The 12,294-nt window shown below is 46.7% G+C and overlaps 1 protein-coding gene and 1 non-coding gene across 4 annotated transcripts; one reads left to right on the top strand and one right to left on the bottom strand.

The window, feature by feature from the left end:
• The first annotated feature begins 905 nt into the window (after window positions 1-905).
• On the top strand, window positions 906-1,034 carry LOC119808579. Its single transcript, XR_005284502.1, has one exon. It is a non-coding gene; the product is annotated as a small nucleolar RNA SNORA61 (small nucleolar RNA).
• Window positions 1,035-6,005: 4,971 nt separating this feature from the next.
• LOC119807566 (GTPase IMAP family member 3-like) lies at window positions 6,006-11,888 on the bottom strand. Of its 3 annotated transcripts, none has more exons than XM_038319588.1 (4): window positions 11,798-11,888; window positions 9,317-9,599; window positions 8,054-8,107; window positions 6,006-7,367 (listed from the first exon to the last, which is right to left on the bottom strand). In XM_038319588.1, exons 3-4 carry the CDS (start codon window positions 8,094-8,096, stop codon window positions 6,487-6,489), a joined length of 924 nt encoding a protein of 307 aa, XP_038175516.1. In that variant the 5' UTR covers window positions 8,097-8,107; window positions 9,317-9,599; window positions 11,798-11,888; the 3' UTR covers window positions 6,006-6,486. The 3 variants fall into 3 exon arrangements, with proteins under 3 accessions (XP_038175516.1, XP_038175517.1, XP_038175518.1); XM_038319589.1 differs by having other exon boundaries at window positions 9,317-9,488; window positions 11,798-11,850; XM_038319590.1 differs by lacking the exon at window positions 9,317-9,599 and having other exon boundaries at window positions 11,798-11,871.
• Between the last annotated feature and the right edge of the window lie 406 nt (window positions 11,889-12,294).

Genomic DNA, 12,294 nt, shown 5'->3' with positions numbered 1-12,294 from the left:
TGATAAAAATTTAAGGTTATAAAGGACTATTCAGAAGGTAGACTATTGGAGAAGAGGAAGGATATGAACAAGAGTGGGGAGGGATAAGAGATGGTTTTGGGGACTGAAAATGAACAAAATGTATTATATAAATGCATGAAAATGTCATAATAAACCAAGTATTATGTATAACTTATATATGAAAATAGGAACAGCAACAATAAAACTTTAAAAGAAGTTAAAAAAATAAAGGTCTGTTCAGATTAACAAAAGCTGACTTAGAGATTTACACCCAGTACTTACGCCTTTGTCAAGTGTTCAACACCAAGCTTCCAGAGAATTTAAATAAGTAATGACATATGTTTGATAAGTAAGGTATTTGATAAATAAGATATATATTCTATAATGAAGTTTCTGGTCCCCCAAGAGGGTCCTTTTCCCAGAGCTGGGCATTTGGGCAGAGGCCCCATGGCTTGCCAAGGGCAGTGCTGGCCTCTGTGCTCCTTCAGTTCCTGCTCACAGGCCCCCTTCTCCTGTTTCCATGTGGCACTGGTGATCTTTCGGTCCCTTTTCCTCGTCTTCTCAGGAGACAGCCTTACCAGTGTGGTGCAAATGTGTTCTGTTCCACTTTTTACTATCGACGGCCCTCAGTCATCAACCACGTGTGTCCCGGTAAATCGGATGGAAAGAGGGCGTGAGGTGATGCTGTGCTGATGGGAAGGACCAGGTGCTTTAAGGTCTGTTTGTGTGAAGACAGGAAAGCTTCAGTGCTGACAAGGAGAAAGCGATCTGAGATGTATAAAAGAACAAAACATGTTCCAGATTTCTCTCTCTCACGCTGTTACTGTTCACAATCTTGACATTAATTGATGGAATTCTTATAAGCTATCAGTCTAGCTCTGGCGGAGCACTAAACATTATTTTCTACCCTCCGGTTCCCTTTCCCATCGGATCTTGACACTGGTCTTGGTGGTCGTAAAGGAGGGAGAGCAGACCGAAGCTGGCCTCATGGCAATATAGTCTGCTATAGAGCATTAGGTCAGATTCATACATGCCTTGGCTCTTGTAAAGTGGGATAGCCTGAGAATTATATATGCATTTGGGCAGTTGTAGCATTGTGTTTGTGTATCTAATGATTTATTTATTTAGATAGAGCCATGTAACCCAGTGAAGGGACCATCATTTGTGATCTCATCTACAGTTTGTTGGAAAAACAAGAAGACGAAGCCCACACTGAGACACTAAAGGCTACAAAGAGAAACCCTGTCTTGATAAAAGTGAAATGCTTTGGGATTTAACATGTATTTAGCTCAATAAAGACGTTTGAAAGAAAAAAAAACATTATTTTCTACCACTATAGCATCACAGCCACAAGCTCGGGGTTTCAAATTTTCTTTGGTTGCTTTCTAATGTGCCTAAAACTTATCTCTGTGTATATTCAAAGTTCTCGTGAGCTCCAGGGAGTCGCCTCGAACCCACCTCAAAAACAGCGTTTTGCAAGTCCAAGTGGTGCCTGACTGTTATACAGAGACTGCACAGTGAAGTGAAACAGACAGGCACCCCAGGACACGGCCAACACCCCAGACATCCCAGGTTCCTCAAAGATGACCGACGCCCCCCAGGTCAGCAGGAAGCAGTCTCAAGAACACGGCCTCCTCATCCCTGTTCCCCCTTTCTAACTCCTCACCTTTTATAATAAACAAGGGGGGGATGTTAGTATTCAGGCATCTGGACTGGTCTGCCCTGACAGACTGCATCCTCAGCTGCAGGCACTAAGAGCAGCCCCCTGCACATTGGCTAAGTTTCCTAATAAAAGGCAGGCCTTATCCACCTCCCGTCTCTTCCTCTTCCGCCACTCTTGCCCCCAGAAACAGATCTCTGCCCCCTTTTCTGTCCCCTTTTCTGTCCCCTTTTCTGACCCTTCTCTCTCCTCTTCCAATAAACCTAAGCCCTGTTGTATGGTGTGACTCTCTTCCGACGTTTTCAAAACTATAACACCGGGGACTTGCAAAAAGGAAGGTGTTTGGACTGTGTAGCAATGGGTGTGTCTCACCTAGTGCCCCACTTCCTACAGAGGGGATGTTAACACGCAAAGCCGAGGAAAGAATCTTATTTTAGTCATAAGTCCACCCTGATCTCATTATAGCTGTAAAAGTCAGGTCTCCGTCCTCCTTCCACCCCTAAGAAAGGATAAGGACAGCGTTCACGAAGCAGGGGGCTCTAAGGTATACAAGAGAATGGAGTCAAGAGGCCTGGGCATGAGTGGGAAACGGAGTGGAGAGGCTACAGGATCAGGGTGGGTCTCACCCCAGGGAATGCAGTGTTGTCAGTCAAGAAACACAAAAACCAGAAAGTCTACGTTCAGTAATACAAAGAGCAGTGGGTGGGTATCTTGGGCTTGGAAGACTGGAGAGTATAGTATAGCTGCTCAACACCACATGCAGGCAAAAGCCACTATGATCAAGAGGCTGTGTGTCCATAAAACTTGATGAGCCCTGAATTTTGAATTACATGTAATTTTCATGTGTGAAACTAGACCATTATTCTCCTGAATTCTTCAGCCATTAGAAAAAAAGTGAAAATGAGTCGGAGAACTACTCAGGGTTTAGGATCACATATTGCTCTGCTGGAGAAGCAGAGTTTGAATCCCAGCACCCACACCAGGCAGCTCACAACAGCCTGTGATTCCAGCTCTGGGTAATCCAGCGCCCTCTTCTGACCTCCACAGGCACTGCACTCACATGTGCACACACAAACAAAAATAAAATTAATCTTTTTTAAAAATGTGAAAATCAGGCTGGGAACATGGAATCAGGGTGGGTGGGCAAAGTACTTGCCAGACAAGTGTCCATATAAAATCCAAGCTCAGTGGTGCATATCTGTAATTCCAGAACTGGGGGGAAAGGGAGACAGGTGGATCCCAGGGCTCTCTGGCCAGCCAGTCTAATGGAAAAGGCAGTGCCACGGTCAGTGAGAGAAATGCCATGGAAAAAAGCTATCCAATAAAATGAAAGAACTCTCCAATGAAAACTGTAAAACAGAGAAAGAAACTGAAGAAACCAGAAGATGAAAGTATGGAACATATCCACGAGCTGGGAGAATGAATGGCGTGAAAATGTCAGTACTGCCAAAACCAGCTCACAGGTTCAATGCAGTCTTCATCAAAAGTTCAGTGGTCTTCCAAGAAATAGAAAAAAATAACATTCTTATGGAAGAAAAGAGATTCCAGAGAGTTAAAGAATAATTCTGAGCAAAAGAACACTGCTGGGGGTTTCAATAACCTGATTTGAAATTATCCTAGAGAAGCATAGTAACAACAATAATAAAAAAAAACCCACAAAACCCAAAACATGGTATTACCATAAAACCAGATACACATATCAATGGAATAAAATAGAGGACCCAGACACAAATCTGTGGGTTTTTTCTCCTTTATTCTTTGGGAGGTCCACCACTCAGCTCCCAAATAATTACACAGAGACTTATTCTTTCTTATGAACACCCAGCCTTAACTTGTATTATTTCTAACCATATTTTCTTTTTTCTTTTTAAATGTTTTATAATTTATGTTTATTTATGTTCATTGGTGTTTTGCCTGCATGTATGTCTGTGTGAGGGTGTCAGATCTTGCAGTTACAGACAGTTGTGACCTGCCTTATAGGTGCTGGGAATTGAACCTGGGTCCTCTGGAAGAGCAGTTAGTGCTCTTTACTGCTGAGCCATCTCTCCAGCCCTAGCCAACTTTTCTTAAATTATTCCATCTACCTTTTGCCTCTGGGTTTTTAATCTTTCTCTATTCTATATAACTTTACTTCTTAGTCTGTGGCTTGCTATGTAGCTGGGTGGCTGGCCCTGGGTATCTTTTCTCCTCCTTTTTTCTTGCTCCACTCTCTTCTCTTTTTCTCCTTCTATTTATTCTCTCTGCCTGGCAGTCCCATCTGTCCCTCTCCTACCTAGCTATTGGCCATTAAGCTCTTTATTAGACCAATCACGTGTTTTAGATAAGCAAAGTAACACAGCATCCTAGGGTTAAACAAATGCAACATAAAAGAACATATTTTTGCATCATTAAACAAATGTTTCATAGCATAAACAAATGTAACACATCATCAACTAATATTCCACAACACAAGCCCACACATGTGACTTTGTGACTTTTGACAAAGAAGCAAAAAACAAAACAAACAAAAAACCCAAAACCATACATCAGAGAAAAGAGAGCAAGTGATGCTGGGAAAGCTGGGGATCCTTGTGTAGAGAAATGAAGCTGTACCCCTGCCTCTCAGTCTGTGAAGTCAGCTCAAACTGTGTCGTCTTGATGTAAGAGTTGAAACTGTAGAAAAAGTAAAGGAACTACTTCAAGATTCAGGTAAGGGGTTTCCGCAAGGGCTCTGTTCACTCTGGAAATGGTGCCAACGATTAGCAGATGGGGTTTTATGAAAGATTAGCAGATGGGGTTTTATGAAATTCAAAAGCTTCCGTATGGTATAAGAAACAGTCACTGAGTAAGTAGAGACAGCCTTCCGAATGGGGCAAAACCTTCACAGCTATTCATTTGCCATAGGATTAATTTCCAGATATATCAAGAACTCAAAAAAGAAAGAAATCAGATGAATACCTAGAAACAGCTAGAATTCGATAGAAAGAAATCCAACAGCACAGCTGATAAATGAGCTAATACACAGACTCTTCTCAAGATGGACTACAAATGCCCAATTAGCATAAAAATGTCTGCATCGCTAACCATTTGAGAAATGTACATTTCTAGGGGTTGGAAGGATGGCTCAGGGGCTGAGTTGTGTTCAGAGGACCAGAGTTGGTTTCCCAGCGCTCCTCTCAGCTGCCTGTAGCTCCAGGGCCATGGGACCTGACACCCTCGGATACTGGTGGGGATGTAAACTTGTCCAGCTACCATGGAAATCAGCATGAAGCGTCTTCAAGACACTAAAAATAGATAGCGCATGTAATCGAGCTATAGCGTATGGAATGTAAATACACCTGACTTCCTCAGTTTTGGTCCAGTGTTTCCATACTGTCCTCCTCTTCTTCCTTTGGGAATGTGAATGATTGCTGTGTGTCACAGTGTGGTGGAAGTTGAAACATGAAATATATAATAGCATGTTCATCCAAAACTCTAGGTCAACACGCCACAGAGACAGCCACACATCAGTGTTTATGGCAGCACTGTTAACAACAGATCAATTATGGATCAACCTAAGCGGTCTAAAATGGGAGAACAGAAAAATAAAATATGATAATATATAAGCACAATGGAACCCTTTCATGTTTATTTTATTTTTGAGAATTTCTAGTATGACAACTATAGTTACATCATTTCTAACCCCTCTAACTCCATCCATGTCTTCCCTATTTCCTCTCAACCTCATGACCTCTTATCCTGTATTATATCTATATACCCACATGTACACACATGTACACTTAAACACTACCTGCTGAGTCCATGTATCATGGTTAATATGTGTATGCGTTTAGGGATGACCACATGGGATTGATAACCTATTGGGAAGTTCATCCTTGGAGGAGACGCCTCTCTCTTAGTACATTATGGTTACCTAAGCAAGATCTGCACACAACACCTGTGGACATCACAATAGGATTTTATTTAGCTATGAAAAACAATGACATTATGTCATTTGCAGGAAATAGATGCAACTGGAGTTAATTACATTAATTAAATTAATTCAGTTTCACACAAATATTGCATATCTTCTCTTTTGTGGATTCTAAATTTTTATGTAGATAAATAAAAATCATGTGTGTCTATCTGACATGGAAGAAGTGACATTTTCTAGGGGAGCAGAGGAACTAATGGAAGGAGAAAGACAGTGAATATGGGGGTATGCTAAAAGTGCGTCAGAGAATTTTATTTATTTATTTTATCTTTTTCTCGTACACTCCAACCACAGTTGCCCTCTCCTTCCCCTCCCCCTAGTCTTTCCCCCTCCACCTCCCTTCTCCTCCAGATCCCCACACTTCCCCTTAGAAAAGAAGAGGCCTCCCAAGGATCAACCAAACATGGCACAGCAAGCTACAGCAAGACCAGGGTGCAAACTATCATTTCAAGGCTGGACAAGGCAACCCAGTAGGAGGAAAAGGGTCCCACGGGTAGGCAAAGGAGTCAGAGATAACCCCTACTCCCACTGTTAGGAACCCCACAAGAACACCAAGCTACAGAGCCATAACATATATGCAGAGGAAGTAGGTCAGACCCCTACAGGATCCCTGATCTCTGTGAGCCCCCATGAATCCCGGTCATTTGAGTCTATGGGCTGTGTTTCCTGACTCCTCTGGTTCCTCCTATCCTTCCTGCCCCTGCTCTGCAGGATTCCCCCAACTCTGCCTAATCCCAACCAGAATTCTAAAGGGGAAACAGAAGAGGCTCAGGGCAGCAAAGTCTGTCAGACCAGAAGCTTGGTTTTATGTTGGTGATGCTGAAAGCTGGGAATCCTGCAGGACCCTTTAGAAACGTCGCTAAAGTACAAAGCATCAAACATTAGAATATATGAGCATGAAAATAACAGTGAGGATTGCTATGCCCAATACAAAACTAGCGCAAGTCCCAGAGTGCAAAACCATCCACGCTTTGCCTCGGAGGAGGAGCTTGAGGACCCAGCTGCTCTCCTGCACCTCCAGCTCCCGCTTCTGCCTCTCCACCTCCTGCCTCACCTTGGCCAGGTAGCACCTGTAGGCTTCCTGGTACTCCCTGCAGCCATCGCTAAGGAGCACATGGGCATGAAGGAAGAGGTCATTGCTATGGAAAGAGCCCCCACACTCCTGCTCCAGCCCCCTCACCAGGGCCATGAGCTCTGCCAGCTGCCCCTGCTGCTCTTCCCCTGAGGCCCTGTTATTAAAGGCACAGTACCTCCTCCCACACTCGTGGACCAGGCTGCGCAGGCTGTGGTTGTCAGTGTGGGTCACAAACTCATCCAAAGTCTCATTTGCCAGGTCTTCCTTGTGGGTGAAGAGGACGATCACGTGCCTCATGACTCCTGCCCCGAAGATCTCCTTCACCCTCCTCACGGCTGTGGTGTCCTGAGCTGTGAAGCGTCCCAGCTGGGCCACCAGCAGCAGCACGTGGGGTCCTGGGGCACACAGCAGGTAACAATCTCCAATGTCCTTGTCCATGTCTTGGTCCTGGGCCTTTGACCCAAAGATGGGGGGCGTGTCTACCACTAGCAGTCTCCTTCCCTTCCATGTGCCCGTCTCTGCCTGGCTGGTCCTGGTCACTGACTGGCCTCTGAGCCTGGACTCGAACGCTTTTCGGCGGAGGATGCTGTTCCCTGTGGCGCTTTTCCCGCAGCCAGTTTTTCCCACCAGGAGGATCCTCAGTGGCTCTGACCCTGGGGTGCAGCCATCTTCCTTTCTGCCTTTGAGGGTAAAGGGAAGCTCAGGTGTCAGAAATGATTCATGAAGAAGAGGACAAAAAACCGACAGGAACTAGTGCAAACCAATCAGGATTCGCCCCTCTGTTTTAACCACTCACATCCACCACACACCACACACGCATTTGTGGGGTAAAGTGCTCCTGGCGGTCAGAGGCCAGGGCATCTTCCCCTAGGGATTCATGCTCCTGGCGGTCAGAGGCCAGGGCATCTTCCCCTAGGGATTCATGCTCCTGGCGGTCAGAGGCCAGGGCATCTTCCCCTAGGGATTCATGCTCCTGGCGGTCAGAGGCCAGGGCATCTTCCCCTAGGGATTCATCAACCCCGTTCCTGCCGTTCTTCCAGGACTTTCTTTCTGTCCAGGTCTGAAGTGGTAAAGCCCCTGCAGACAGCTCAGGCCAGTCTAGCGCTGGCCATTCTGTCTGTCTGTCCCTTATCTTCATCTCCTCCCACCATCCCTGGTCTCTCTTTTACAGGATGGTTTGGTTTATCTTGGGGAACTTGCCCTTGCCTTGGGAACCGTGACAGCTAATGGCCTAAGACGTGCAGTTATCTGGTGGTCCATTTGCCTTGCTGTAGGTGTCTGGACGGAAGCCTGTCCCTGTCTAGGCACTAAGCCATGGTCCTTGACTCTTGAAAAGAAAGAGTCCCACCCCCGGCAGGATTCTTACCTGTGGGGAAGGTGTCTTTTACTACTGTCTGAAGCATCTCCATTTTTTTTATTTCTATAAAGAAAAATATACAAAGAGTGTTTATATTGGATTTGGATATGATACACAACACCAAACACAATATCCAGTAGAAAGGGACGTCAGCCCAAAGAAGAAGGAACTGCTGGAGTCACATGCATGTCCTTACGGGTAGCTCTAAATGACCCAAAGGAGAAAGACCCAAGAAGAGGGTACATGTAATGTGATCACGTGGCATTGTCACCATGACTTGTCTTCAGCCCACAGGCAGAGGTAAAGTGGGGTGTGTACCCACAACAACAGTTAATGACGCTGGCCAGTTATTTCCTACTGAGCACATGGATATCTGGGGTTCTGTGGGAACCTAGTACTAGAGGCTGCTCCCTGCCCCCAGCATCTCCAAGAGACAAATGTAATTCTTCCCTTGTTCCATGGCAACGGCCGTTGTCCCTCCTGCCCTGCCCAGAGCTTAACTGAGTCCAGACCGCAGGACTTTCTCTGTTCAAACTGGGAAAGCCCCAGGCAAACCAGGAGCAGCTGTTCACCCAGGAATAGGGGTCTGTTGAGGGGCCAGATTGGGGAGTAATGGGTGCATCCAGGACACAGAAGGAAAGGCTAAGCCCTGCAGCTGCACAGCCAGTGCTCTGTGCTCCAGAGGTCATAGTGGCCCCTGTGCTCCCAAGGTCATAGCAGCCCCTGTGCTCCTAGGGTCATAGCGGCCCCTGTGCTCCCAAGGTCATAGCGGCCCCTGTGCTCCTAGGGTCATAGTGGCCCCTGTGCTCCCCAGGTCAAGGTGGCCCTGTTTCCAGCTCAGTCCTGGACTGAAGACACCCTGAGAATACCTCTCTTGCAGGGCCCTTCCTTTCCCTCTGCCCCGTTCCTCACAAGCCTTTCTCTTGATCCTTGTCCTGCCCCACTCTCCCTACCTCCTGTACCAGGCAGGGGATCCACAGGAAAATGACTTCCTAGCTTCCTCGCTGGAAGGTACCTGCACAGACCTTCCAAAGGCAATGCAGGGCCCTGCTTGGTCAAAGATTCTGTTTCCTAGAGCCAGGTTCCAGGAGCAGGCCTTGTATTAGTCAGGGTTTTCTAGAGGAACAGAACTTACCAAACATATACACATTAAACATATATATCCCATATATATGTGTATATATATATGGGATAGAATATATATGTATATATATACATATATATATATATATATATATATGGAATAAAAAGGAATTTATTAGAATGGCTTACATGCTGGGGTCCAGTTAGTCCAACAATGGCTGTCTAACAATGGAAAGCCCAAGAAGCCACTCGTTCTTCAGTCCACGAGGCTGATGTCTCAGCTGGTCTTCCATACACACTGGAATCCAGCCACAGGCTCCGATGCCAGCGAAGGGATGGACTCGCTAGGTGAGAGTGAGATCTAGCAGGAGAAGAGAAAGCTTCCTTCTTCCACGTCCTTTCTATAGGATGCCAGTAGAAGGGGTGACCCAGATTAAAGGTGGCCTTCCCACCTCAAAGATCCAGATCAGATCTAAAGAATTTAATTAAGAAAAAAATCCCTCACAGGTGTGCCCAGCAATTTGAGTTTTATTAATTCCACATGTAGTCAAGTTGACAACCAAGAGTCACCAAAATAGGCCTGAAAGTGAATGTCTAATTACAGAATCTCAGGTCTTTGGTGAGTCGACACATTTTTTAGAACCAAACACATTTGGGAACATTTCCTAGGTGCTCTCCACATCTGAGACTGGCCAGACACCAACTGGGCAAGAAACATAAATTAATAAACAAATTTGGGATCCTTTCATTTTGATACTGAAGGCCAGAACCCAGCATTCATCTCAGTAACTTCTTTGTCGTTCGTGCTGAAGATGTTTTAGCTCCAGGAGAGAAGTAGCAGTGACTCTGAGTCTGTCCCTGTGACCACGTCACGTGTCCTCATTTGTTGGGTCTTTTCCCTTTGGGTCAGCAACTCCCTGTCTCTTGGCCTCTCTGCTCGGCAGCCAGTCCTACAGAAACTAATCTAATCTGGTCGCATGGATGCCCAGACACTCACAGGTGTCAGAAAAACTGCTAGTTGTGTATCTCAGACGAGGGCTTTCCCATGAAGACCTGGCCCTGAGCACCAGCTGTCGTCCTGCCCTTTACGGGGTTTTCAGAGATGGTCAGTCTATCTCAGCTTGGCGGGGGCTGCTGGGCCAGCAATCTGATCACACAGAAATGCAGACGCTGCTATGAAGGCTGTTGTATGCAGATCACCTTATAGCCATGCTGGGAAGTGCAAGGCCCAGGTAAGAGGCTGGGGAGGCCAGTACCTTCAAGGGTAGGATGGCGCATGTGCAGCCAGCTGCAGAAAGGATTAAAGGGGGATGGTGTTGATGTTTCTAAGCCAAGATCTGGGTACCCTGGAGGCCCTGTGCTGCTTTACAGTCCTGTGAGGAGACGAAGACTCTGGAGGATGGGCGAAACCAGGCCGCACAACGCTGCACGGAGGAGCAATGGTGATACAACCACAGCTTCCTGGGCAGTGTGCCCCCAACTTAGGCTGATAGGATGGGGTCTCCCTCCGTGCTGTCTGTTGCCCCTAGGTGCTGACCAGTGGTCTCTCAGGCAGGACTACTCATATGGCACCTTTGGAAGCAACAGGTAGCGGGTCATTCCCCCAAAGTGAAAGCCTTAAACTGCTGCCATCTCTGGGTCTAGTCTGATCAGAAAGGGAAATGAAAGCGAGGGCGGGAGCATCAGGGGTTTTCCCATTTCTTAAACCTTCTTTAGACCTGAGAACGTCTCAAATGCTCAGAGTTTCCCTCTCCTGTGCTTTCTCTAGTTGGAACCCACACACTTCCAGCAAAGTGACCTTTTCTATTTCCAGGTTGCACCTCCTTCGGGGATCTTATTTTAAGCCACCACCCTCCTGGGACAGCTCTGTGCCTTCCCCCAGCTTACGGGAAGCCAGTCATCAGCCCGCCCCACCCACCTCACAGCCGTCAGTCCTTCCGCACATTTTTAAGTAGTCAGTGGAAGGGTTGATGGGTGTGCATCCGGTATTTCCTGCCCCTGGTTGGACCTCAGAGCTAGCAAAACTGGAAGGGCTTCCCAGTGCCCTCCTAGGGCGTGCTCCCTGGCATTGCCCAGGACTGGGAGAGACTGGAGGAGAGAGCAGATTTAGGCCACGCTTGGAAACACTGTGAGAAAGTCGCAAACGTTGGTCTGGAGTGGATTATCTTAGTCTCTGACAAGAGGAATTATACATTCTTTCCCGTGTCCTTGACCACTGCATCTTGAAGAGAAATGGTCCATTCCTCTCCCTCCCTGGAAACTCCTGGCAGGAAACAGAGTCTCAAAGAGTTCACCTCCCCTAAATCCCTAGTTGGGTATTAGGCTTGTCATCTTGAGAGAGAAAACTCACTGATGCTCCAGACAGGCCAGAAGTCCTCTGGGAGAATCCTTGGGGCACAAGATGCTATGGCCTTCACAACTTTTCGTGAAGTTAGTAAATAGATCAAGAGCCTTGCCCTTTAGGTCGACACTAATTGTTACCCAGAGATCTAAGGGTGAGCAGGGGAGAGGAAAGCATGCACATGCGTGCAAACACACACACATACACACACACACACACACACACGTGTGCGCGTGCCACATGCATACACGCACACATACACACATATACACATACACGCTGCATGTACGTGCACACACACACACACACACACACAGGGGTTCTGTTACCTGGTGCGTGCTGGAGGATCTTTTGGTTCAAGGTCTACAAGCACTGTGAAACACCTTCCTGTCCCAGGCAATCTTTCACATTGCTTTTTAATCTCTTCATGAAAATACAAGAGCTAAGAGAAGAAAAAAACCAACAGCTCACAAAATCTGTCTGCCAGAAGGAGAAAGATGGCATCCCTGGGGCACAGGAAAGAGCGGTGTGCACAGGTTTCTCGGCAAAGCTGTGCTCAGAGGGCTACTGAAAAGGCGACCGGGGAAGAGTTTTTTTTTTTTTTTTTTTTTTTTTTAAAATAAAAGCCAGTTCTCTTTCCTGCCCCGCCCTCGTCGCCCACACCGCTGAGATGCTCTTGGGAAGGACTCATTCTCTACAAGACTAAGAGAGTAGAGAAGCCTAGAAGCACGGAAAACCAAGCCTCCAGCTTCTCACCTCTGGGCCAGGCAGAGAACGTGCATCTCCCGGCCCCTGCACTCATGTGTGCCTACAGTGGAGACTAAAG

Source organism: Arvicola amphibius, chromosome 2, assembly GCF_903992535.2.
Source record: "Arvicola amphibius chromosome 2, mArvAmp1.2, whole genome shotgun sequence".
Taxonomy (NCBI): Eukaryota; Metazoa; Chordata; class Mammalia; order Rodentia; family Cricetidae; genus Arvicola; species Arvicola amphibius.
The sequence above is the reverse complement of the archived record's forward strand: the minus strand, read 5'-3'. Positions and strand labels throughout refer to the sequence as shown.

What these genes read in the sequence shown, in the direction of transcription:
- LOC119807566 (XM_038319588.1), bottom strand. Translation starts at nt 8,096, where the DNA reads ATGGAGATGCTTCAGACAGTAGTAAAAGACACCTTCCCCACAG. An exon ending in AAAAGACACCTTCCCCACAG is followed by an intron (nt 7,368 to 8,053) that starts GTAAGAATCCTG and finishes TTACCCTCAAAG; the next exon opens with GCAGAAAGGAAGATGGCTGC.